Genomic DNA, 26,572 nt, shown 5'->3' with positions numbered 1-26,572 from the left:
TTTGCACACATAATCAGTTGGAGTTGGACGGACTAAAAATAATACGGAGAGGTTGAACTTGTCACCTGACAAGTTCTGCTACTCCGAGAAAAAGCTACGAAAAACAACAACAAGGAATGAGAGATGACTAGGCTGGGCTGTACGGCGCACTGTTCACGGGCACATAATCAGTGTTCCCTTATGAACGCATCGTGTGAGTACCATTCTATCCTGTAACACTGGAAAATCGGCGTAGCTGAGCTTAAAGGCGCCCGCAATCCCGCCCTTACGTTGAACCACAGGCATTCCTCTAGTATCCTGGGAAGGCGCATGAGAGAAAATATAACGCATTGATTTCAATTCGCTTCCGCAGTTTCGATAAAATTACAGTTGAGAGATGATGAATGTAGTTTCTTATTATTTCATACACTGTAAAAAAAATACCGTAGGTTTGACGGGCGCTTGCCAGTGTTTTACGATAGAGCATTACCGTTGTCACAAAAACGGCTGAAAGAACGTACAACGATGCGGAACGGGGCGCCCGGATGCGACGAGCCCACGAAACCCAACCGGCACAACTGAATTATGGGTAAAAGTCAGTGCGGTCGAAACGGTTTCAGATCAAGATGGCTGACTGTCTCGGGAGATAAGTGTATGTACATACATAACATTTCAATTTTTATTTTTTTCAATTATGGGCTCAGTTGGTGAATCATACATAATACAACAACGGACTCTCTGTCATTTCACATTACACACACTGAGAAAAAATAGAGTTTCAACTAGAGAAAAAATAGGCAAATGGAGAATTTTGTTCGTACCTTCAAAACGGCACTGAAGCGTTCCAATCCAGTTACACGAGAGGAGGCAGAGGCACGAAAGTTCCTTTCTAAGTATCGGACATCTCCTCATATCGCAACTGGATGTTCACCTTCGGAGTTGCTGAATAAGCGGAGGTTTCGAACAGAACTGGACTCCGTACGTCCGCAACGCATACAAGTGCCGGTCAATGAGGTTGGTCGTACGAAGCCTCACGGACTTTTGCAGCTGCCGACAATGTGAGGGCTAAGTATCCTACACGAAAGCAACACTAGGTAAAAGGTGTTGTGCGGGGGAAGATCGGTCGTGTTATTTACCAGGTGGAGCTGGGAGACATCGCCGAGTGCACGCAGATCACTTGAAGGCTAGAGTGCCTTCACCGCCTGTTTCCAATTTTTCGCGAGAGCAGCTACCCAGTTTTTCATTCTAATTTTTAATTGAGGGAAATTAATTTTTTCAATTGAACTTCGAGAATTGCCAAGCGAGCCTCACTTTTTTAACAGAAATATGAAGTCCTCCACGGATAACCACAGACCCAGCAAAAACTATGCACAGTATTGCTACAGAAATTGTCTTAAAAATGTGTAAAAATCCTGCTTTAGCTCCCCCTGCTTGATTGTCGCAAAGAAGAGCGCGCGGAAGGTGCGGGGAGAGGAGGAAGTGTTCCCGCCTCTTGTTTTAGATTTCTTTCCTCCGCTTTGACCTTGATGCTGCTGCTGGTGGTGGTGACTACCGTCTTATCACACAGAAGGCGAAACAAATGAAGGCGGGGACACTTCCTCCTCTAGATCCACATTTCGCGAGCGCTTCTTTGCGAAAATGAAGCAGGGGGGCTAAAGCGTAATTTTTACAAATTTTTTCCGACTAATTCTGTTGCGATACAGTGCATAGTTTTTGTTGGGTCTGCGGTTATCCGTGGAGGACTTCATATTTCTGTAAAAAAAAGTGAGGTTCGCTTGGCAATTTTCAAAGTTCAATTGAAAAATAAATTTCCTGCAATTAAAAATTGTCCAAAGCCTTTCTCAATGGTGCTAAAAGTTTCCAGAAGGTAATTGCCGAAAGTGCCACAATCCTCCGACGAGTACGTCTCCAGTTAGAATTTTTTATCACTTTAGGTGAAACACCCAAAATTGCTAACACAGTATAATGAGTTTGCAACCGCGTATTATGTAATACTAATAACGTATTATAATACATTGATAATACGGGAAATACATATTCCTTTAGAACTTGTCTTTAGAAAACACCAATGCACATGCAGCATTTATTTCAGTACGTAAATTTCCTGTGCTACACAACAGGTGTTTACACACAACTTGACTTCAACACCATTTTCTCGAAAAGTTTTCAGGGTCTCGTCTGTTCGCTCTGAGCACCTGTTTTGGAAAGGAAAGTCGTTCCACTGAATCAGATGAACACAAGTTGCTGTTAAACCTTTAAGATACAGATTCCATTCCGAACCACTACAAACCCTTACTGTTTACGCGTGGGGAGGAATGAGGCCTTCCACCTCCTTTTTAAGCCGTCCAATTAGCTTAGACAAAAAGGGTTAAAACTTGGGCGGGTTGGTAACTGATATTTAAAATTGATCGACCGGTAAATATCAGATAACCGATAAATCGATATCAAACTCCAGGTTTGGTATGTTAACAAAGACCATGTAGCCTTCTTCAGAACAAAAAAATGGTCTCAAACAAATGTCCAGTGAGCAAATGCCCTGAGACCAGTTGTCCGGGATCCTCTGCGAGGTTGTGTACGATCTTTTTGTTTCAATCAATCAGCACACTACACTTTTTTCCTTTTTAATCGGAAAACCACAGTTGGCTTTGGGAAAATAGTCCACCCGCGAAATCTTTTAGTGTGAGAACTCCGAGGCAAATCAAATTTCCTGCAAGTCACTAAACCTTCCGTTATCGTGCTTCAGGCTTTCTTGGTACATCTAGAGGGCGTGCATAGTGAAAAAATTTAAAACATTACAATTTTATTCATTTTATGGTAAACTAGAAAAAAAATAATAACATAATGCATGTTATATTCATTGCAAGAGTGAAGCGCGACCTATTTTCCGACGCGTATGTAGATAGCTTCTGCTGAATATCAATCAGAGCGGTTGGATTTTGAAAGATTTTCGAAGCGTTGATTTTCCGAAGTTTATTTTGACGCTACGGAATGACGTCGGTTTATTTTGGACGTTGGGGTTTTAAGACATTTATTTTCCAACGTTTCATTTTTGAATTGCTTATACCAGCGTCACGCCCATCTAGAATCGCTAAATAGAGGTACACCTATTTAGCGACTTGAGGTGAACCAACTGCGATTTATGCGTATATAAATCACCCAAACTGAAGGATTACGCTTTTCAAATATACTTGACTATAAGCGCGGGTGAACCAAACATTTGGTGAAAAAACCCGAGACTAGGGAGACGTCGAAAAGCGGACACACACATCTCTCGAATCTCGGCTTTCGCACGGCGTCCAAAAAGTCAAACGCGAAAGGATAGTACAGCATACCTCAGAGGAATCAGTAGATGCACCCGACAACGGAACAATAAGTTTTTTTTTTTTTTTTTTCGCTAAGAGAGAACGCGCGCGAAATCTGAAAGTGTAACATATGACACGAGGCGGATGCACCTACGCGCGCACCTCGATTTCACAGCTCTCAAGCGCACAGACGAACTACTACATCACTTATCTGCCGAGAAACGACCATGAGAGACCTGCCGAGAAGCTCACCGCCTCGTGTCACGTGGTACACAGTAATAACAAAAACTTGGGCGCGTTGGTGATGAATACTAGAAGGAGAGGGTGCAACCGAGGACGTCGACCACATCTGTCCTCGGTTGCACCCTCTTTTTCTAGTATCACGTGGTACACTTTCGGATTTCGCGCGCGTTCTTTGTTACCAGGAACAATAAAAAAAAGAAAAGAAAACTCCACGGAACCCGTATGGTGTAGGAAACAATTGCGATGGGTGTTTCTCGACACGCTCTAAAACTTTCCAGTTCACATCTTGGACCTAAGATGAATAATTAAAAGTTGGCTAATTAATTGCGCCTAATTAATTATTCGGCCACCATGAAAAAATACAGGCGTTTAGAACACGCGACTCCTCACAATATTCTGCAGGTTTGATTCGCTTGTGACGCATCGTTCTTTTTTTTTTTCTTTTAGATCCCCGTGCACGTTATCCTGGACACCTTGTATAGGTCAGACATCACAATGCCTTAACATTCGACTTCACCAGCACAACAACGGTTGAATATCTTTCCAGCGATATGCACCTCTTCCTGAAAGCATACTTGAGCCGGCTTTGCCAACCAAGCTTCGAGCACACAATTGTCAGGTGGAGACACCCTTTCCGACGCGGGCGGGGAATAGTTGAAGCGACTATCGTTCTCCTCGTCCAGAATAATGTGGTACGTAATCCTTGCAACTGCTGAGGTTTCTTTTGTGGCAAGGGACTTACCGGGTTAGTCGTTGCCTGTTTTGTTCTAACGAACTCAGATGCTGGTGTAACGGTGTCCGTGTATGTCCTCTGCCCTTGACTCCGTCCCGTTGCCTGATCACATTTCGAAATTACTTGTGTGCTGTTTACCGGCGACTCCGAAGCGCTACAGAGGCAAGGAAAGACGGAGATGGAAATATCCAGTGACGAACATGGAAACGGTAGTGAAAATACGTCCGCTATCCTTGATTGATTGATTTTAAAAGAAAAAAATGGAGATGGTAGTCTCGAGCCACTCCGGACCGGCTACTCCAGGACGCGTTATTAATAAAAGAAAGGGAAACTACACTAACCTCGACTCTTTGAAACGCTTTGAAAGAATAAATGAGAACATCATCACCTAGCTTGGCACCAAAAGCGAAGTCTCAAGGCACTAAAAACAAAGAGCGTCACAATATGTCAAACAGGTCCGTCGAGACGAGAAATTGCACAAGGGCGCGCATGGCAGGTATGAGCTGATTTGCTGGCCAGCACCCAAGAACCTTTTCGGTGGAGTATGGCCGATTATCCAGGCGAGACAGTGACGACACAAGGGTACATCGGTGTGCACTGTACCTCGGGCAGTCTTGGAGTATATGATCCACTTCCTCAACTACATCACACAGACTGCAGTTGGGGGACGGGACCATGCCGAGCTTAAACAAAAGTCCGCTATCCTTCCTTGGTTGTAACTCCATCTTTTCGTTTTCTACCAGCCGAGAGACGTACATAAATGTCGTAAATATAGAATTTGCTCTTCACGATCTTCATGGGCACTATCGGGCGCAAAAATACGTGCAAGCAAAACACAATCCATGCTCGTTAGGACGGATCCGGCTATAGCAGACACCCGGGTATAACGTATAACGTGTTTTGTTTTGCCTATATATACCTACATTGTTAATGTGCAGACATCCGTTTTCAACACACCCGACTATGACAGTCTATCGGTTACAGGCCGAATTTAGCAGATCGAATTTGAAGAACGAGTTGAAAGCAAAGAACATTCAAACATTAAAGAACATTCTGTTTTATTGGAGCAATAGCAACCGACCTTTGTGGCGCCAAAGTCCGATGGCTGTTCCACTTCGCTCGGAGCAGAAAGTATTTTGTGTGCAACATGCGAAACTGATGAACGGATTCATAGGTAACCCAAGGCAAGAGAGTGAAGTGTCAAACCATCCTTTTGTTTGTTTGTGCCTGTGACAAGCACTGGGTAACAGAAATGGAGGGACAAGAAACAAAAACAGACTTTTTTCAGCCAGAAATCGAAGATTATCGGCGCTGTTGAGTGGGGCGAATGACAAGCAGATACCACCACGCCGCGAAGGATATGGGTTGTCTAAAGCACATTCTGAACTCGGCAGTGAAAAACGAAGGGATTGCGGAAACAAATAAAGCTCACATGTAGTTTGTTTTGAAAGAGGCCTGTCACATCTTAGCTCCCACCTTTGGTTATTCCTCATTTTGGATATAGCGTGCTCTGGACTGCTTCTGCTGGAAGCCCTCCTGCTCTATCGAGCATCTACAGTAATCGCCGTACAAAGGTGTGATTACCCTCGAACAGGGCTCTGTCAATTTGGAAAGAAGTTAAGACGATAATCCCAAGTCAGATGATGTCAGTCACAATCAAGGCACCATAATGTACCGTCACTGCGATATTTCGTGCATGGGCTTGTTGTGTATTGAGAGTGTGTAACAGGTAGTCGCTTTTTTCATATTGTTTCAAAGCAGAAGCCGACAAATGTTGACATGTTACAGGGTGTGTAGCGCTCCGTCGGTTCTTCGAGTGTGAAAGTCTTACAAAATCTTGAAAACGCGAAGAACGTTTTAAAGAAGAGCATTTTCTAGCTCGCGCGGCAGCTCACAAAAGAGCTGGTGCAGCTTATAGCTGATGTGTAGCTCCTTGCGTTCCTTCATATCACCGCAACACACGTGCGACAGCGCGATAGACCCCACAATAGCACGCCCGCTGTGCACCAGTCCCTGTTTACCGAACCAGCAGGTAGTGAAGCAACAAAAGGCGAAAGATAGCGTTCGTGCTTCAATAATTAATTAGGCACACGCTTCTCAGCCGACGTAAACCAGCGCCACCTATAGTGATCGCTGTGGGAGATCGCCTGCGAACGGCCGCCAGGTGTCGCACACATCGTTTCATTCCCAGCACGCCTTGTGTGTTCCTCCTCGATCCAATTAGGGAAGTGACGCTGGCGTGACACAGGTCACGTGAGACTAGCCTAATTTCAAAAACCGAGGGGATAAATATTCGCTCTGTGGGTAAATGCCACCCGTGAGCACTTTACCGCAAAAAGGAAGATATTACGTATTTCGTTGCTCAGTGATAAAGAAACTAAGACGAAGTAACCGAATTAAATTACAGAATTTGAAAAAAATGGATACTGCTCCACGGAGGTGAAAATGCTGGCACTAATGCTGCACAGAGACTATAAACTAAACATCACCGTAGTGCCCAGCGTAATCAAAGTGTACGTCGACTATGAGTAGCTACGATTATATTGTGGAAGACAGGACAGGAGACCAAGTAGAGACAATTTGTTTAATTGGCTGTGTCGATAAGACTGATATTCTAGCCGAATGTTCAGCACTCGCCGGTCGCGCGGTGGGTGCTGCTGTTTTTGTCGTCTACGGTGGCCGCTATCATAATGAGTTTTAGTGCATGGTACGCTATTGCCTTTGTATACGTAAGGGATAGCGTTGGTGGTTCTGCGCACGCGCAAAAAATAGAGCTTCGCGCAGTGAACAGAAGCGCCACGCTATCGCTTACGTACGCAAAGGCGACAGCGTACGATGCAATCAACTCACTAAAAGTTAGTTTTAGTATATCGTACGCTGTCACCTTTGCGTACGTAAGGCATAGCGTGGTGGCTCTGCGCAATGCGCAAAACTCTCTTTAGGTTCTGCGCGTGCGCAGAACCACCAACGCTATCCCTGACGTACGCAAAGGCGATAGCGTACGATATACTAAAACTCACTGCTATCTATGACGCAATGTTTGCTCGAAACCATCAAACTCGGATCCGACAGTGTCGGCGTCCTTTAGTAGACTTTCATCTCCTCGCCGTGCAATTCTCACAGCACTTTCAAAGAACGTCAGCCTTATCAATCCTGTGACCCTGAAGGCACCACGGAACATTCTGCCTGCACTCAACAGATGGCGCTTTACGCACCCGATTCGGACGGAACACTTCACACTGGGAAGAGAACCGAAGTTCACCGAAGAGTCGCTAGGCTGCGCCATGATTGGGAAAGATGACCATTCCGCGACACGTGCTGACTGTGATTGCATGATGGAGCTTTTCTTGTTCAGGGCGCTGGAAATCTGGCTCTAAATACATGATCAAGGTAAGTTAGTACGTCAGCTTCGCTAATGAGGGCGTAGACAAGGCGCAGCAAATAGAACTGGGGACAAACACAGGTTAAGACGAACACTTGAGCGATAAAGGAAAAAAATACACAGTCCAGTCTGGTAGTAGTGAGAACACAACAACTCCAGGGAATCGAGCTCTTTATTCTTCTTTGTCAATCTCTTTATTCCAAAGAGTGCTTCACTCCCTGGACTTATTGTGTTATTAGGAAGACGAACACGACGAATGTTACCAACTGCCCCAAATATATCAGCGCTAAAGAGAGCCAAAATAGAGTTGGACCAATGCCCTTGTTTATTTATTTATTTTTGCGTCATTATGCATATTACGCTGGACAGTAATTTCGCAAAGAGAAATCGCTCATTCGACAGCTAATCGCTAATTGCAGTCAAATCATTAGTTTGACAGCAAACGTGGAACTGCACGTCCTTGTGTCAGCCTAAATGAGCTCACTTCAGCGGATGAGCCGTCTACAGGGTGTCCCAGAAAACGTGTCATTGAATTATAATAAAAAAAACTACACCACCTAGAATCATGCGGTCAACGGCATTTGTTCTTACTAGGTTTTTGTCACCTCCTCATGTGAATGTCGTGTAACGTAAGTTTAATTATGTAAATTTTTGCGAACTGAAGTCGGAAACTTGCCAAGTAAAGGTCACTTTTTTACCCCACCAATGTGAAGAGCGTGTCTAAGTCACTCAAATTAATGATAATTGACGGGGATATTCAAGGGCTATCCCATCAGAAAAAATAGCCGAACATCATGCTTTTCGTAGCACCGAACCAGAACGCGCGACGACTTTTTGAGCGCAATCGCTCTCAGTTCAACGAAAGGAGGTTCCAAACCCAGCCCACAGAGTGATAGTAGAAAAAGTGACAGTTCCTGAAATTGGGGGAGGGAAACTGCGATCCTCGCGAAAGTTGGACGCGATAAGCCATACCTGCGTTATCTCTTCCTGCATTGCGGGTGTGGGCTGGGCTTCCAACCTCCTTTCGTCGGACTGACAAAGATTGCGCTGAAAAATTTGTCGCGCGCTACCTCCGTAGAGCGTGATGTTCGGCTATTTTTCCTGATGGGATAGCCCTTGAATATCAACGTCTCTTATCATTAATTTGAGTGAATTAGACACGCTCTTCACATTGGTGGGGTAAAAAAGTGAGCTTTACTTGGCAAATTTCCGACTTCAGTTCGCAAAAATTTACATAATTAAACTTACGTTACACGACATTCACATGAGGAGGTGGCAAAAACCTAGTAAGAACAAATGCCGTTGACCGCATGATTCTAGGTGGTGTAGTTTCTTTATTATAATTCAATTACACGTTGTCTGGGACACCCTGTATAAATACTGACCTGCGAAATGCAGGAAGCGGTCGCTCCTCATGGTGTGGGTGAACACAGTAAACACACATGTGCTGCCATGTTACATTTTTCTCTTCAGCCCTGGGTCTGAAAGCGATAGAGCCCACCGGAAGAACCCAAGGCGGAGTGATAGAAAAGATTCACGTGAAGTACTTTATTTCCAAAACACAAGATAGGTTATTGTTCAGTTAAAGCAGAGAGCTCGTGACAATGAAAGCCGAGAGAAGAAGTCAATTTGTGAATGGTCGGTTGGTCCCAATGTATCACTGATGGTCCATTTGATTGCAAAACGAAATAGAATTATTCTGCTGGGAAATCACAACGGACGTATTGGACTGCTGCCTCGGGGGTGATTTCAGATCGGTGAAAGACGTTGAATAGCCTGGAACGGTACTGTAGTCCCCAGGAGAGACATTTCAGACTAAATATATTGATCTATTCTCTTTTGCCTGAAATCGATTAGGAGACGTTACTTTTGATATGTCCACTGTGCAGATTGCACAATTCCTATGTTAGCACAGCGGCTTCCTGGTCTTGCATGACTATCCCATTGTTTGTTCAGCATATGCTTATGACGCAGCGGGCACCTAGAGTAGCTCTTGAAGGCATCTTCACAGATTATTCATTGGAGTCATTACCGATGTCATTGAAAAAGTGGCAACTGGTTCTTAGCCACCACTTCACTATTCTACCGGCCTCGGTGAATCATTTGGTAACGTCTCCGCCTACTGATCCCAAGGTTGCGGGTAGGAACCCGACCGAGAATGTCAGCTACTTGGCGGCAGGGTTCAAGTAGCTAAGACGCGCCGTCTTCCTCGAGGGAAGTTAAATACGGTGTGCCGTGAGCCGAGATTTCGGCATATTGTCTCAGGTATGTAAAATTAATATTTGGACCGACTATCGTGCCGTTGCACGTGCAAAAGTTGCAGAGGGAGAGTGAGAATAACAGGATCCTACTGAAATCGATTGCAGTGTTTTGCGTTTGTGGCTTTCCTTGAAAAGAAGTTCGCCCTATACCCTGGTGACTTCGTCCTTCACTTCTGGCATGACCGTCAAAATCGTCACATGTAGAATGCCTTTTTACGTTACATGAGAGAACTAATGTTCTGAGGCTGGAACAACATAGAAGGGACAATCACAAACAAGGCCTCAAGTGGCCTAAGAAATTAACGATGAAAGATGAAAGTTACTGAAAAGGTTAGCCAGCTGTAGGTAATACAGAAGATGTGGGTTCGAGTCCTACAGCTGGCTAACCTTTTCAGTGACTTTCATCTTTCATTTTTACGTTAGTTTGGAAATAATTGAAAATTATTTGACAACATGCGTTGGTGAAGCGAGGGTCCAGTGCGTGGGTATTAATAAACGTGCGTTATGTTTTCTATGTACAGAGAAATATAGCGCGTATAGAAACGTCGTTTTACACATGGTGGACACGTCATCATGGGCTTCCGGTTCTGTGCAGTCTTGGTCCCACTGTTCCCCAATGTTCGCCCTTTCTTCCATGTTAGCACTGCTGTTCTCGCCATTGCTTCGCGACGTACAGGATTTGGCACAATTTTCCATCACTGAAGAAATGCCTGGAGAAAGTCCTGCCCTTAGTGATGCAGTAGTCGCACTGACACAGCGCATGGATAGCGAGGACGCTGCAACTGTCCTGCTACATGATTGCGCGACATGTCTCAAGGGAGGAGAGTATACGTGTTGGAGCGCACCAGCTGGCGAGGATGTCGCAGGAACGAACGGGTGTAGCAGACGCCACTGTATCAGACGTTTGCTGTCAGAGAAGGTGACGTAATTTCTCACGATCTTCCCAGTTATCCCTTCTCGGTCTCGCTTTTCAGTCACGCTTTTGCGATGTTAATCAATATTAAAAAACGCACGTTTAAAAAACAGTTAAAAAAGAAGGGAATGGAGACTCCATTGCGGGTTTCCCAAATCGTAATTTTATGCCGACGCAACATTTCGCAGTTCACCCCAACAGCATCTTGCTGATATGTTTCATGCACTCCAGGCTCAGAGTAAGTGTGCCCTAGCAAATTCCTAGAAAAACAATTGTACCTGTTCTATCAGATACATTGTGTATCTTTACAAAACGTTCGTCATCTTCTTCTGAGGTCTAAATATTTGCTCAACCAGACCACACAGAGAACTACAGCGAGAAAGGAAGATAAATAATTGTGATAGAAGTGAGGGGTGGGTTGATGTTGGAACAAAGGTCGAGGGAAAAGCCTCTATCAGTGCACAATTTGTTACGTATTCAAGTAAAGTAAATCGAAACTTTTATCGACGGAGTCTGTCGGAAGTAACTTCTGTCATCGCAGATCTCCTGGTTCTGTGCAGCGCTGTTTCAAAGCAACCTACAGATGTGCTGCGTCGCAGCTAACGGGGATATCAAGTCACATCACCTCAGGGTGTCGAACGAGGACGTATTAACCAGGAATACATGCTTCGTTTAGTAGTACTTTCGTCGAGAGTGTCCCGCCGTTGCCCCATCACCACATCGCCCCAACAGCCTATCCAGAGCACTTGATAGTCGCGTCACCTCAACCGACTCCTCCAATTCTCTTGTCTTTACATATCCCCCTCCTGTCTTCCGTACTGTTTGTCGGCGTCATGCTCTTCTGTACGCCAGAATGCAATTTCCCAGCTCAAGTGATCGCCCCCCCCCCCCCCCCCTTGGTTTCACCCTCAGTCTCTTTATCGTGTGCTGCTGGGTTTGCTTCCCCAACTGCTCTTTGTATCGATGACGGCAGTGTGTGCGTTGCGTCGGCGACTCTCATACGGAGAGGATGCGGAGTATGATCAGCGCACATGGACGTGCTAGATAGTAGATACGCACTCGCACAAATTCCCACACTTGAAGTAGGACTCTAAATAATACATTACGCTGCTCGAGTGAAAAACCGCGACAGCAACAACCGCGAGTCAAAAACCGCGAGATCCAAAAATCGCGATAGACAAAAATCGCGATAGGCAGCATCAGCGACAAACAAATACCGCGACACCAAAAACCGCGAGTAGGGGAAAACAGCGAGAGGCAAAAAAAAAAAAAACGCGACAGCCGAAGACCGCGACTAAAAACGGGACAGCTTTTACCGCGGGGGGCGGTAAACATTGCTTCCAGCACCGTATGTCGGAGATTTCCGGGGCATGCCGAAAGAGCCCCAGGTGGTCACAATTATCCGCAGTCCTACCCTGCGGCACGTGCAACATGTCGCCACACTGCACAGACAAACCTTACGTGTAACATCACGGTACGATTACCATTATTATTAAAAAACCCATACGTACATAGGAGGCTGTGCCTATAGTCACTCTATAAAGTGATTATATAGTGACTGCATTTCATGTATATTTGCCGTTGTTATTTATTTATTTCTTCCGCCCCCTTCTCTCTTTCTCCCTCCGTCCTTTTTTTTTGTTTCCCCTCTAGAATACCTACAACAGGACCCTATATTCGTCTACAGACGTATTGGACGCGTACTCGTAGGTAGGGGTTTTCTCTATACGTATGCCGACATGATTTCGAGGCCCGCATGACTCGTCGTGGACCAACTGTGGCATGCGGATTGAACATCGAAAGTAGGCAATCGTCAATAACTTCTGACCAGCGCAGGACTCTATCGATGACAACATGCAAGTTTGTTGCTGAACGGCACGGCTTATTTATTGTATTCTTATTTTGTGGTGTTTGAGCTCTCAGAGATTGCCGTCTTTCGTCCGCGCCCATTCGCTCTGTCAGGGAAACCTTAGCAACTTCGAACTTATACTTGCAGTTCGAAATTATGAGCTATTGCTCGCAGGAAGTCATCAGTGTTGCGGTTGTGATAGTCTTCAACAATCCTTTTGATGCGCTGAGCCGTGTCCCTGTATACCTTCTTGCTGAGCGGAGGGTTACTACCGGCTAAGCAGGTCTCAATTTTAGCCTCGGTGAGGGTCTGTTGATCTTTCAGGCACTTTATGAACGTCCATGTGTTAGGGTGGCTACATCCGACGAGGTGACTCAACCTGGAGTGCCACCCTTCCACAGCATTGTTCGTGCAAGGCAGACCAGGTAAAAAGGCGTCGTAGCAATTCCGATGCTCGATCGGAAACAGGCCAGAGCGTCTTACGCCCCCTCGAGTGACACGTCCTATATTCATGTGTCCTCCACATAGTTGATTGCGGGAGTAAGGTGAGGCTCATTGTCCTGGAGGAACTGTGAGTCCAGTAGGATATCGAACGCGGCTACAACGTCGTGCACAGGTGCGTACTGCTAATTGTATGTAATACAAATCACAGGCTGGTACTGCTCTCCTCCACCGTTGCACACACCGGTCGCTTTTTGCGGCGTATTTTAATTCAATTTCTGCGATAATAATTACACAGTGGCGTGAATTACTTCTCATGACGCATCTTACTGGCCTAATTAATAATTTTATAGGAAGAAAGCAGGCTATTAAAAATGACTTCTGTGCTACTTTAAACTGCAGCTTTCGAAGTGGTCAATCTACTTCCATCCACCTCGGGAGGCTTCGTGGATCAGTTCCTACAGTGAACGTGATAGCTGACGCGGGCAGGGAATGAGTGTGTGCAGTTCTCAAGCTCTTCCATGTCTGTATTTGAACGAGTAATATCGCCGTCCGGTGGAAACCAACATATTTCAAGTCTTGTCAAAGCTCTGAAACACTGCCAGCCAGCACCGGCGTGCTCAAAAAGTACCCTCTTCCATTCTATGCAGGTTTGCTCGCGGGTTTTCCCCATCGCGGTTTCTGCCTATCGCGGTTTTGGCTCTCGCTATCTTTGACGTCGCCTTTTTTGCCTATCGCTGTTTTTGAGTCTCGCGGTTTCTACCTGTCGCGGTTTTTGCTACTCGCGGTTTTTGAAAATCGCGGTTGTTGACTCGCGATCCTGTCTGTCGCGGCTTTTGACTCGCGATTTTTGGCGGTCACCCTCGACGGAAACTACCCCAGTACAACATTAAAAGGGTACACCTGCCTACAACACCGAAGACAGATTTTAGAAAATATGACCAGCACCGTGCACGTGCATGAGATGAACCCGAGCACCGTCGACACACTCACAAGTACGGAGACGCGTTGTCTTTTTCAGGCACTACGAAAGACAATCAGACTACGGAGACTACGTAGCAACGTGAAATGTTTGATGACTCACCGGAACTGGTCTCTGCTGTTGATGTTCTCTTGCTTTAGGCTCATGATGACTGGCCCCAACGCCTCGTCGTTGGTGAAATAGTTCCAGTGTTCGGTGCCGTAAAAGTAGCGCTCGTAGGTGTCCTCATCTCGGGACACCAGTTCTAGCGCTACGGGCATCTCATCACCTTCCTCCACTTTGCCGGGCCCCGAACATTCGATCCAGTAGCCTGGGGCGGCTTTGATACTGTGCGGATAACGTTCGCACTGCTGGCCCGGGCAAGACTAAGAGAGACAGAAAAGAAAAATAGGATGGGCTATGTTGAATTCCCTTTCAGATCAGCACTATCTATTTAAAGGGACATAGAAGGGCTAAAAAATAATGTCAGGAGTAGTACAAATTAGGATTACAAGGCCTGAGATACAAATTCGCAAAAAAAAGTGCGAGTGCAAGGCGCCATTCTAGTACGCAAGAGGGCTTTCAACCTCGTGGGTTAGAAAAGCTGCTTCTTCGGCTACAGCTCTGCGACGTCACGTCTCTTCTGTCCAATACTAAGGCGCCGCGCATTCTTTTCCCTTTCTTCTTTTTGGCGGTTATGTGTGGCGCCGCAATAGTCCAGCGTTTGACACAAAGCAATCGACCGCGCTCTAGCAAATGATTCTCGGCAGCCAATAAAAGTGCGCGATGAGCTGACGTCACAACCCGCCAGAAGGAGGTGGGAGAGATTGCCGCCGCTGCGCTCAGTCTTGTGAACTAATTTTCTCAGGAAATGCGCGCTTCACGAAGGAGATAAGTTGCGTGACTCTTCCTGAGGGTGGTAAGTTAATATGACGAGATAAAAAAATATGTTAGAAGTAGCATAGATGCCCAGTGAAGTCGTATTAGTAATGTCTCGTGGATCCAGTATTGCTCAGTTCACTAATTATAACACATGTGTAACATTTCGAACCAGTGCATCTTTTTTTGCATTAGCGCCGTGAGACAACCGTGGCTATGAGCGGCGTACGGACGTCGACAGATGCAGAGAGGACAGCAGGAACCAGTAGAGAGACAGGAGAGTTAGTATGCGTCCTGGGCCGACTTCAGGGGGAAAAGTGCCGATATTCGTCCGGAAAGTCTGTCGGAAAACCCGGGAAACCCCAGAGAGCACAGCCGGTGGTAGCATTCGAACCCGCCACCTCGCAGGCTTCAGCACGAGCTTGGCTGCCACCAGCGAGCGGACGCTTTTTTACCCGCTCGGTCACGCCGCTGGTACACTACCAGTGTATTATGTGCGAGGCAGAGGTGGGGCTAATGTACTACTAAGTAATGCATTACATTTGGGTAATGAGTCATCTTAATGCATTATGATTTGGGAACAGGTAATGAGTAATTGTAATGCATTACATTGTGACCAACTAATGCGTCATGGCATTACTTATTACTTGGATTGAATGTTCTACGAGGGTGGTTCCATAAGTTTCCGGCCCGACCAACTTTTAATAGTCATAGAGACGAAACAAGTGTATCACTTTTCCACATAGTCACCCTTAACTTCGGTGCACTTTTGACACCTTTCAACCAGCATTCTTATACCCTTGAAAAAATAGTCCGAGGTTTTTTCTCTAAATGCTGGAAAACTGTCTCTTGCACCTCACTATCGTTTTGAAATATCCGTCCTGTGAGATCCCTCTTCATGTTTGAGAACAGGAAGTAGTCACTCGGTGCCAAGTCTGGACTGTAGGGTGGGTGGTGGATTTCTTCGAAGCCGCACTCCTTCAGTGCAGCCTTGGCAACAGAAGCCGTGTGGACAGGGGCATTGTCCTGGAGCAACCGGACACCTCCACTGAACCTGCGGCCTCTTTTCCTTGATGGCGTTTGGTAGTCGGTGCAGGTGTGAAGCATAATAAGTCGCATTCACTGTGGTGTTCCTCTCTTTCTGTTCCTCTCTCCTCTGTGTGGTCTCCTCTCTGAGGAGGATCCCGTGACAATCCCAAAATATTGTTGCCATGATCTTCTTTGTGGATTGTGTGGCCTTGGCTTTTCTTGGTGGTGCTTCTCCTGGTTTGCGCCATTCCATCGACTCCTTTTTGGAAAAGGGATCATAGTAGAGCACCATAGTCTCATCTCCTGTGACAATTGACTTTAATATTTCTTCTTCGTTCTCTTGACAGAGCTCCAAAAACTCTTTGGCACAGACGACGCGCCGTTGCTGTTGGACTGACGAGAGAAGTCGTGGCACCCATCTCGCACTGACCTTTTCCATGTGAAGGCCCTCGCCGATGATACGAAAAACGGTTGTTTTGGAAAGCCCCAGCCTTTCTGAGATTTCCTTCACCTTCAGACGCCTGTCGCTCAGCACTTCCTCCTTGACAAGATACACATTTTCTTGTGTCACAACTTACACTGGACGACCATCGCGTGGATCATCTTCAATGGACTCTCGCCCCAGTCGAAACTGCTTAGCCCAGTCTTTTACCGTTGTGTACGACAGAGAGGCTTCCCTGTACACGTTGTCGCGCTTTAATTTCTGTAGGCGAAATGCTGGAAAACTGCCTCTTGCACCTTTTGCTACTTTTGTCAAGAATTTTATCACAGCGCGGTACTCGATTTTTTCCATTTTAACTAAAGAGTGCACCCTGGCTGTTTGAAATGCCGCTCAACAACCGCCAAAAGCATGGAGAGGGTTGAGGGTGGTGCTCCGGCCCTCCAACAAATGGCGTCACGCGTCCTTAATCGCATTTTCAAATTCGCGCGCATTTTCTACCTCGGGCCGGAAATTTATGGAACCACCTTCGTAAGTAGGCCTCTCTGGCAGGCCAAATCCCGTTCAGATGGTGGCATCACCCTTTTTCTCCTTTAACGCTTTTCAGTCATAGGAGAATGAACAAAAAAAAAAAAAGAAAAGAAGAAACTCTACGCCTGCAACAAGTAACAAGCTTTTGTCTTGCACTGAGCACCAACTATCTCTGCGATGCAATAAATCATATACTATTGTGTAGCATTTGTACCTTATGCATATTTGCAAAAATTCACTTTCATCGATTTGAGGAATATTAGGGTCACTGATACCTATAATGCAGGGCTTTATTAGAGACTTCTGGGATAATGTAATGTCAGAATAATAACATTACTTGATGAAAGTAATGTCATTGGTAATGCATTACTAAATACAAAAAGTAATGAGTAACGTACTGCATTACTTCTGGTGACAGCAGAAGCCCGCGAAATACCCATTGAAGTCTTACGGCAGAGAGAGACCATTCGCCATTACTTGCGCCTCAGAGCACACCACCGCCGCCATCCACTAATAGCAAAGGTTTGTCGCCGGAAGCAATGTAACGCATACAACTGTTTCATGGAAGTGAAACCTAAGGTTCCCCCGTTTTCTGCAAGATCAGTGGTGTCCACGACGCCTCCGTGGTCGCTTCCAGTACCATCGATCGCATTGTCAATTCCTGGTCTTAATGTCAAACGAAACCAAGTGCCTACATCAGTTCTGAAACAGCTTGCAGCGGATATGATGCACAGTCGATATTCGGACCACACTGCTGTTTTCACGGACGGATCCTCAGTCATGAATGTTCATCGTCTGCATTTGTTATTCCAATTGACGGTGTATCACATGGATACCGTCTCTCACACCGCACGTCATCAACATCGGCTGAGCTATATGCTATCCTGTTGTTTCTACGTAAGACGTCCCGTGACGATCCGCGGGCCTGGGTCATCTACTCAGATTCAAAGGCTGCTCTTCAATGTATAGCCAACATGGGAATACGGGGATCGCTCGCCCCAGTTGTCACTCCATCAGGTTTAGCGTCTAAGCGATCACGGTCATCATATATCCCTGTAGTGGGTGCCGGGTGACTGTGGTTTGAGCGGAAACGAAGAAGCCGACAGAGCGGCAACGGCTGCCCAACAGTCTCGGACTGTTGTACCAACGGTGTTATCAAGAGGAGACAGGAGATCACTTCTGAATGAGCTCATTCAGCCACTAGCTCGTCAGCAGTGGAGTCGGGACATCACTGACAAGTCCCTCATGTATTCGGTGGATCCCACTATGTCCTTCTCAGTTCCTGACCGTTTACCACGCTAGTTTACGTCCCTCCTGCACAGGCTTCGTCTCAACGTAGCCTTCACTCCCCAATTCAAGTGCCGAATCGGATACTGTGACAGCTGCCTATGCTCCAAATGTGGCGTCATAGCGAACATTGAGCACGTCCTAATAGAATGTAAGCTCTATGAAACGGAGAGGCGGCAACTCTGTGCTCAGCTGAGTGGTGCTAGCCGACAGACGTTCAACCTGGGTGCAATTCTTGGCCCATGTCAGAGCCATGTGCAACACCGTCGAGGTCTTCTGATGTTCTTGGAGTTCCTCTTGGCTACCGGCCTGCTCCAGACGCTGTAGGGTCCTCCCCTGCATCTCAAGGACCATTAGCGCTTCTTTCATGTGCTTCTTCCTTTTGTGTGACGTAGCGTTGCGCACCCAGAGGACGGGAGTTCAAGAGTTGTACTTGCACATAACTTCATTTTCATATTTCACATCTCATGTTTCTCGTGTAATGGGGTAGTGTACTGCTCTCAAGCGGTGAATCACCCCAGGCCATAGTCATGATTTATTTGTTGTTGTTGTTGTACTTCTAAAAAGGTAATCAGTAATGGTAATGTATTACAAAACCAAAGTAATTTCCCTACCTCTGCTCGGAGTGCATATAGTGTTTCTCCATAAAGCTAGCGTGAACTGGGTCGTACTAACAAACCACATTCCAAACAGGATCACTACATTGACTTTCGAGACGATGCAGCCTGGCATGATAGCTATGATGACCACGCAGATGTGTCGGAACTTCTTTTGTTTCCGTGGTGGACTCTAAACGCGGAGCGCATGCTAATGAAAACACCAAGGTGACTAAAAATGTGGACTAATCTGTGTGCACCAAATAGAATGAAGGGACCCGTGAACTATGTGAAGGAATTCGGCTCAGTGAAACGGCGACGTTCTCCGTGCATGTCTATGTCTGTGCGGTTCTATGTCTACTAGAGTCATGATTACGTCACGGTGACTTTTCCTGGGTAGTGGTCTATTTCGGCAGAGAGGAAGTCTTCTGGGTCGGTGCGCAGGGGCCATTCATGCACCGCCTCTTTCACGTCTTCGTCGGATGCAAACCTACAGCCGCCAAGATCCTCCTTGAGACGGCAAAAAATGTGGGAGTCCGATGGCGCGAGTTCAGGTGAATACGGGGGATGTGGAAGGCAGTCAAGTAGAAGGTCGCAAATGGTCGAAGTAGTCATACGAGACGTATGCAGGCGAGCATTACCATTGTAGCGATCACCGCATCTTCAGCACACGAGTCATCACCATCAGTACCTCCTGCGCACCTGCCCCCGCGGCACGAGGTTTCGTTCTCGACTGCATCGCCATTCCCTGTCATTAAACCGTCATACATCGTAGAGCTCACTCGTCTCTTTCATAGCCTCTACAACTGGTGACCCGAGACGTTCTACCTTCAACACCTGCGCCGCTCTCTCTCCTGCCGTCAACGCCATGGCCTCCACCGGTGACCACCCCGCTCCACCGGCGGCGACCCCCGCTCCAGCGGTCGAAGCCTCCCTCTCCCCGCTGCGCCTCCCGCTATTTTCGGTCTCCGACCCGCAGCTATGGTTCGCTCAGGTTGAAGTTCTTTTCGCCGGCCGTCGCATCACTTCGCAGCTCTCCAAGTTCGGGTACATCCTCGCCCACCTGCCGCCCGAGGCCGCGGCGGAGGTCCGCGATCTTATCATTCGGCCTCACGCTGAGCACCCGTACGATACCTTACGCGACGAGCTCATTCGACGCACGGCTCTGTCCTCGGAAAACCGCATTCGGCAGCTCCTTACATCAGAAGAGCTTGGCGACCGCCGCCCCACTCAGCTCTTACGCCAGATGCGTGAGCTCGCTGGTAACCCCACCGCCGAAGACACCCTCCCCTGCGAGCTCTTCCTGCAGCGACTGCCTCAGAACATCAGAATGATCCTCGCCTCGACCAAGGATGCCTCCCTCGACGACCAAGCGAAGATGGCAGATCGCATTTTGGACCTCGCAGGTCACCCGGTACCGGGTGCTGTTGCGAATCTTAGCTCGACCACCGCCGCATCTTTTCCCATCCCACTATCGCCATGCTAACGGCCTCTCTCCGCCAACTCCAGAGCACTGTTGCCGTTTTGGCGGAACGTGTGGCCGCCATCCAACCTCCCCGAGGTCCCCGCCGCAACGCTTTTCTTCGGCGGCGTACCCCATCCCGCAGACGCCCACGCTCGCCTTCGCTTGGCGGCTGGGGGAAGTAGCAGCCGCCTCTTTTTCGTGACCGACCGCACCTCCGGTTGTCGATTCCTGCTCGACACTAGAGCCGCAATCAGCATCCTTCCCCCCACCCCCGCTGAGAAGGGGCACCGCAGAGCCGACTATACCCTTCAGGCGGTCAACAAGTCCAAGATTGCCACCTACGGCCATAGATGCGCCACGTTGAACCTTGGGCTGCGTCGCGCCTTCCGTTGGATTTTCGCCGTGGCGGAGCTTCCTTACGCAATCCTAGGGGCCGACTTTCTTACGCACTTCGATCTGATGGTGGACATGCGTCGCTCACGTTTGATAGACAATACCACCTCCCTACACGTCTGCGGTGTTCCATCATCCGTCCCCGTCATTTCGCCCACCGTAAGACTACCCGATTCCCCCGTGTACGCCAACCTGTTCAGGGAGTTTGAATCAATCACGAGGCCGACCCATTCTGACTGTCCACCCAAGCATGCCGTCACTCACCACATCGTGACCCGCGGCCCTCCCGTGAACGCTCGTCCTCGACGCCTTGCTCCTGAACGCCTCCGCATCGCCACGCACGAATTTGACCCTATGCTGCAGCTCGGTATCATCTGCCCCTCGTCAAGTCCTTGGACGTCTGCTCTCCATATAGAGATCACCGCATCTTCAGCACACGAGTCATCACCATCAATACCTCCTGCGCACCTGCCCCCGCGGCGCGAGGTTTCGTTTTCGACTGCATCGCCATTCCCTGTCATTAAACCGTCATACATAGTAGGGCTCACTCGTCTTTCATAGCCTCTACACCATGATGAAAGTATGAAGTATGAATTTGTCTATATATGTTCCAGCCACAGTACATCAATTGCCTCATGAGGATTACCATATTGGAGAACTCCCTTGCTGAGCAGTCCACGGTATTTTGTTCTTATAGCGGGCGTCATATATGTCACTAGCAGATCTCAATATTATTCACTATGCCCCCTCAACATGAAATGTTCAGCAAATGCCCCTTTATGATTAAAAAAAAAGCGTCACGAGGACGTTCCCCAACACTTGCCTGACTTCGAATGTTCTTCGGTTTCGGTGACGAGCTGTGTCGCCAATGGGTGTAGGAAAAAATGGTCCCCCTGCACGCCCAAAAGTACAGGGACGTGGATGCGGATAACTGATGAAACACATCACAGCCGACCCAGTGTTACCATTCGCTCTCCCGATTTCTTGAAATTGGGAGACCTAGGTTTTTTCTTCTTTTTCATGTGTTAATAGATAATAAAATCTGCACAGCATTCAATGAGTAACATAAGAGCGATATCACTCGCTGCACTAGTTCGCTGCAGAGCAGGTTAGTAAGCTCAGTTTAAAGCTTTTAGATGCATTTTATTTCATTGGTACGAATAGAGAAGGTAATGCGCCATTTTTTTCACTACTATCTAATAGAAAAGCTCTGTATTCTCTGCTGTGTAATCGGCTCTGTATAGGAAAGCTCTGCTTTTAGAAAAGAACGTGGGTACCATTTTTTCCAACCTATCTGCAAGAAATACGCTAAAGGTAGCAGGAACTCGGAGAACAACTTCTTAATCTTGTCGCATTGCCTGTGCTCCACTGAATAAAAGAGAGAGAGAGAGAGTGTGGAACGAAAGGAACAGACGCAACCACTCTATACAACGGGAGCAGTGAATGTAATCGCTTTTTTTTAATGGCGTGCGCTCATTGAATGACGTGCAGCTTTTATTGTCCATTAACATCAATGTTCATTTTTAAAACGCTTATGTCTCCCAATTTCCACAAATCGGGTAGGAGAATGCACTTGGATCCGTTTCATCTGCTGTCCAAAACGACGTTACTCTATTTTTGGGCGCACGGAACCGCTTGCCCTTTTCGTCTCTGGACCAAAGTCAAGCACGTAGCTTTCGTCACTAGTGACTATGCGGCTCAAAAATCCCTCGCCATCCTCCTCATAGCGTATGAGAAGCGCTTCATATACGACGACACAGCGTCGCTTCATTTCATTTGTAAAGCAGCTGGGAATCTTTGCACACCTTTGCACACCTTTGCACCTGCACAGACACCTGCCTTAGACACCTTTGCACACTGCAGATTCTCCCATGATGAAACCAGCTAACTCTGCACTCCCAATCAATAACTCGCCCAGCTCTTTGGAAGTGATGCGTCTGGCTTGTCGAGTAAGATCATCTGCGGCACCAACAGCCCAACAATTCCTACCGTGCGTTACGGCAGTGTGTGGACGGCCATGTCGTGGCAAGTCGAGCACGTTCGTCTCACCCAGGGTTGCCACATTTGGCTACTTTCTGACTGTCCTGGAGCCGAAACTTGGGCAATGAGGACTTGACTATTTTCTGGCTACTTTTGTGGATACTTGTTCGCGCTACATTTGAGGCTCATGTGCACCTAAATCAAGGTTGTCTTCATTGTGTACCACATGATGCCGAAGCACGCACAGTGCGTGCATCACTGTTTCCATTGGCGATTGGCCTTTTCTCAGTAGGTACGATGTCCTTCGGACTGTTTTGTTTGTGTGCTGGCGTTTTAGCACTCATTAAATAGCACTTCATTCAATATACACGTATAATGCCTGCGCACCACTGCCTACAAAATTGGCTACATGCAAGGGAAATTGGCTAGTTTTGGCTACTTTCTCGTGGTGCGTCGGCGACTTCTGAGGATTTTGACGTTGCAGCCCTCGGGTCACCTTTTACAAAGACGCGCCCATCCATACACTTGCTGCAGCGATATGGAGGCATTACCAAACTGTGCTTTCATCCGATGGTGGATAAAAATAGGTGAAACCCATTCACTCATGGGCATGGATCACCAAGGATTGCTCCTCCTGGCGCAAAACTGAAGCGGGACAACCGTTTTTGATCAGTTGTCTCGTTCTTGCACGTGCCACGCGTATGTCGCAAAACACAACATACAGAGTAGAAGGCCCGTATACTACCACCAGAAGCAAGAATACGAAGTTTGAAGGCTATGTATTGAACCACCTTCTTACAAACCCAAAAAATAATCGACTTTGGGCATTGTGTCAAACGTCTTGAATTATTATAGCATTATAAGTCTGTCACTTGGCCATATGACCACCTCACGTGGTGGTTGGCCCTATAAAGTCACGGGTGAATGGACACGGTTGTTGACACTGTAGAGTTACGCTTTAAAACAGCACAATGGCGTGCGAGGTAGAAAAATTAGGCGTAAGTTGACACATCCCATCGTCGGATAACCGCTGCTTGCGTTCGCGGTTTTACATTTCGTTCCATTGCTCTCGTCACGCGAACAAGGAAAGTACCGGGTATATGAGATGCATCACGCGTGAAGAATCCACCCATCTACGAGATTCATCGCACCCGAAGTCTTCCACGTATGTTAAATTCCGAGACAGTGGATTTTTATGAGGACTGTCATCCTTTTCATATCGACCGAGCAAAGACAACATACGTATGTGTCAAGATCAAAATGGATGTCAAGATAAATGATGGTGCTGTCAGTCTATGCGACTTCGAATTTCGATCTTGCAGAGTCGCATTTATGACTCGTGACGGCAGGTCCCTGACGCCGCTAACAGGGGGAGAAGAGCTGCAGCGAGCGGTTAGAATGGGCTGTAATTTAATCGCAGCTGCACTTTCTTCTCACCGTGACAGCGATAAAAGAGAGAGAGAGAGAGAGAGCGGCTGTAATAAAATTTCGGTTGATTTTGGCCGACTGTGGCATGTTCTTGGTTATGTGTTTTTCATTGCGTGCTGCTCTCCGTCGTCGCACGTCATATCCAACCCCAATTGTTGACAGTACTTGTGCGCCTGTTGCTTGAACAAACATTATTCTAGTCTGGATGTTACCACAGCCAATGCCTGACGTCGTGTTTGTGAAGCCGTTTGGGGAAGCCGTTTCCGTTGGCATTGAACGCTTTCCTCTCTGTATTGTTAGTTGGATGTGTTGTGATGCTTCTGGTGCCTCAACACCTTGAGCGAAGGGTTTTCGTTCGTTCTAGTCTTCGCACACCGGACAACGATCGTTCCCTCCCTTCAACGCTATCGGGTGGTCATATTCGTCTGCAAACCGACAAAATAAATGATCATGGTACATAGACACCAAGATGGTGCACAGAGAAAGCCTACCAGACTGTTTGTATGTGGACCTTATATCAGCTTCCATGTAATGAACTCCGAATGTTCAGGGCGGTGTTAACTTTCCCAATCAGATCCACAGGTCCTCTGTTGACTCATGGTTTATGAACCAGAGCCGTCGTCTTCGTAGAAGAGTAAATGTTTCTTACCTGTACGGGCACCGGGAAAGTAAGTGTGGTGGAGCTTTTGCGTCGCGCTTCTGCACACCCGAGGGACTGCCGCTTGTACTCTCGTAGTTTGGCCAAGAACTCTTCTCCGCTGGACAACCCCGTTACATCGGCATAGTGAAGGCCACAGTAGATGCGGTTCTGGAAGCGATGGGCGCCTTCCCAGCTGGAGCCAGCCAGACGTAGGCCGCACGTGTCGCACACCAGGCAGTCCTGCATAGCAACAGAAACAACCATGTTTATCATATTGCTGCAGAGCGCTATAAAGACGAGGACTTAAGAGGGAACACAACACATTCGCTAACTTCCAGCACTTTAATGGAACTTGTCGTATCAGCTGCTTAAACGCTCCTGGGCACCTGCCGGTTCTTGCCGGTGCAACCATGTTTAGTGGATCTGCTGCACCTCGAAGCATATATTTTACGCGAATCATAACGGTATACTGCTCTACGTAATTGCTCTCTCACTAAGAATATTCTCCGGATACACAATGTAGCTCTACAACATAGCCTTTAGCAACTACCCGGGGTCGCACAGTACGGAGTAAACTAATGTGTACACTGAGAGCGGTCATATCACTGAATGTAGGGAGCGGAAAATAAGAGCAGAGGGGGAGAGGGCACTGGGCCAGATGTACTGGAATTAGTTTTACTCCATGCGCCATGGAACAAGCAAGCACAGATTTGCCAAAGAACTCTGCTGCTAGAAGCAGTTAAACTGAAAAATTCAAATTCCTTCTGGAAAACGCAAGCACGTTCTTTGGCCAGTTTTTAACAAACATGAAAGGTCGCCAAAACGATAACTTGATAAGTCAAAAAAAAAAAATAATATGGAGAGATTGAATTCGGCACCCGGCCGATTCTACAACCACGCCAAAACCCGTTTGTTGCAAGCACGTTAAGTTCAGCAATTCAGAAGTTTCCGTGCGCCCATCTCCGCGCAAAAGGTACCCGTGATTGTAGGAGCGCACGGACGAATATATGGTGTTGCATGGAAGCAAATCTTTTCATTGTGTGTGTATTGAAATATATTCGCGCATAAAAAGTAAACATCGTTTCGGGTTTGCTTTCCTGGCTTCATGATTATTCCGAAACTATTGGCGATCCACGAGAACAGGACATTTTGTTTAACTGTGCCACAAAAGACAGGTCAGCAGACTGGACCTAAACGGGACTGTTCCGGCCAAAACGGGAAGTCTGGTAGCCCCATGGATAACACATAAAGCTATATTGCATTGTACGATGATCTAGCAATATAATCGTTCATCTGTCATTCAGGCGTGGGAGGATGTCGTTAGAGAAATGTAGAAAGGACTTTGTATCAATGGCACTTTGTGGGCAACTTTGCTTTTTAGATGGCGTGGATGCAGTACAATATAAAGCAATGACGATGATAACCAAAAAGAAAGTGCAAAGAGAAAAGGAACGTTAAAGAAGCAATCGTGCAATCGTCGCGTGTCGGTGGAACACACCACGTCTTCGTCATCACATATTGGTGGTGGTTGTCGGTTCGGCGATCAAAAGAAATGAAAACGAAGGCACGAGTCTCATGCAAATGGTCATCTCGATTGTATCACGTACTTATTTCTAACCACACACATAAATACACCGATTTTGGAAACACCTGTCGTGATTTGGACCGTTGAAATAGATCTCAGTGGTGTATATTCTTCTTATCCCATCTTATTCTTGACCTGCCCTTGACCTTTGTTCTAATCATTTCCTTGAAATATACGTGACAATCCGAGGCTTTCCACAGGCGCCACGAAGGGAGTGTGAGTCACGTTGTGACGCGCGTTAAGGGCAACCTCCATG

The 26,572-nt window shown here is 47.1% G+C and overlaps 1 protein-coding gene across 3 annotated transcripts in view; it reads right to left on the bottom strand.

The window, feature by feature from the left end:
- Nucleotides 1–26,572, bottom strand: part of LOC135385474 (uncharacterized) — a 531,071-nt gene that overhangs the window by 282,226 nt on the left and 222,273 nt on the right. For all 3 annotated transcript variants that reach the window (XM_064614805.1, XM_064614806.1, XM_064614807.1), the window contains exons 4-5: nucleotides 24,741–24,971; nucleotides 14,188–14,450 (exon numbers count right to left, since the gene is read on the bottom strand). In XM_064614805.1, the coding sequence (XP_064470875.1) occupies nucleotides 14,188–14,450; nucleotides 24,741–24,971 (494 nt within the window). The remainder of the gene's footprint in view (nucleotides 1–14,187; nucleotides 14,451–24,740; nucleotides 24,972–26,572) is intronic.

Source organism: Ornithodoros turicata, chromosome 2 (genome assembly GCF_037126465.1).
Source record: "Ornithodoros turicata isolate Travis chromosome 2, ASM3712646v1, whole genome shotgun sequence".
Taxonomy (NCBI): Eukaryota; Metazoa; Arthropoda; class Arachnida; order Ixodida; family Argasidae; genus Ornithodoros; species Ornithodoros turicata.
This window is presented reverse-complemented; position numbering and strand designations above follow the sequence as displayed.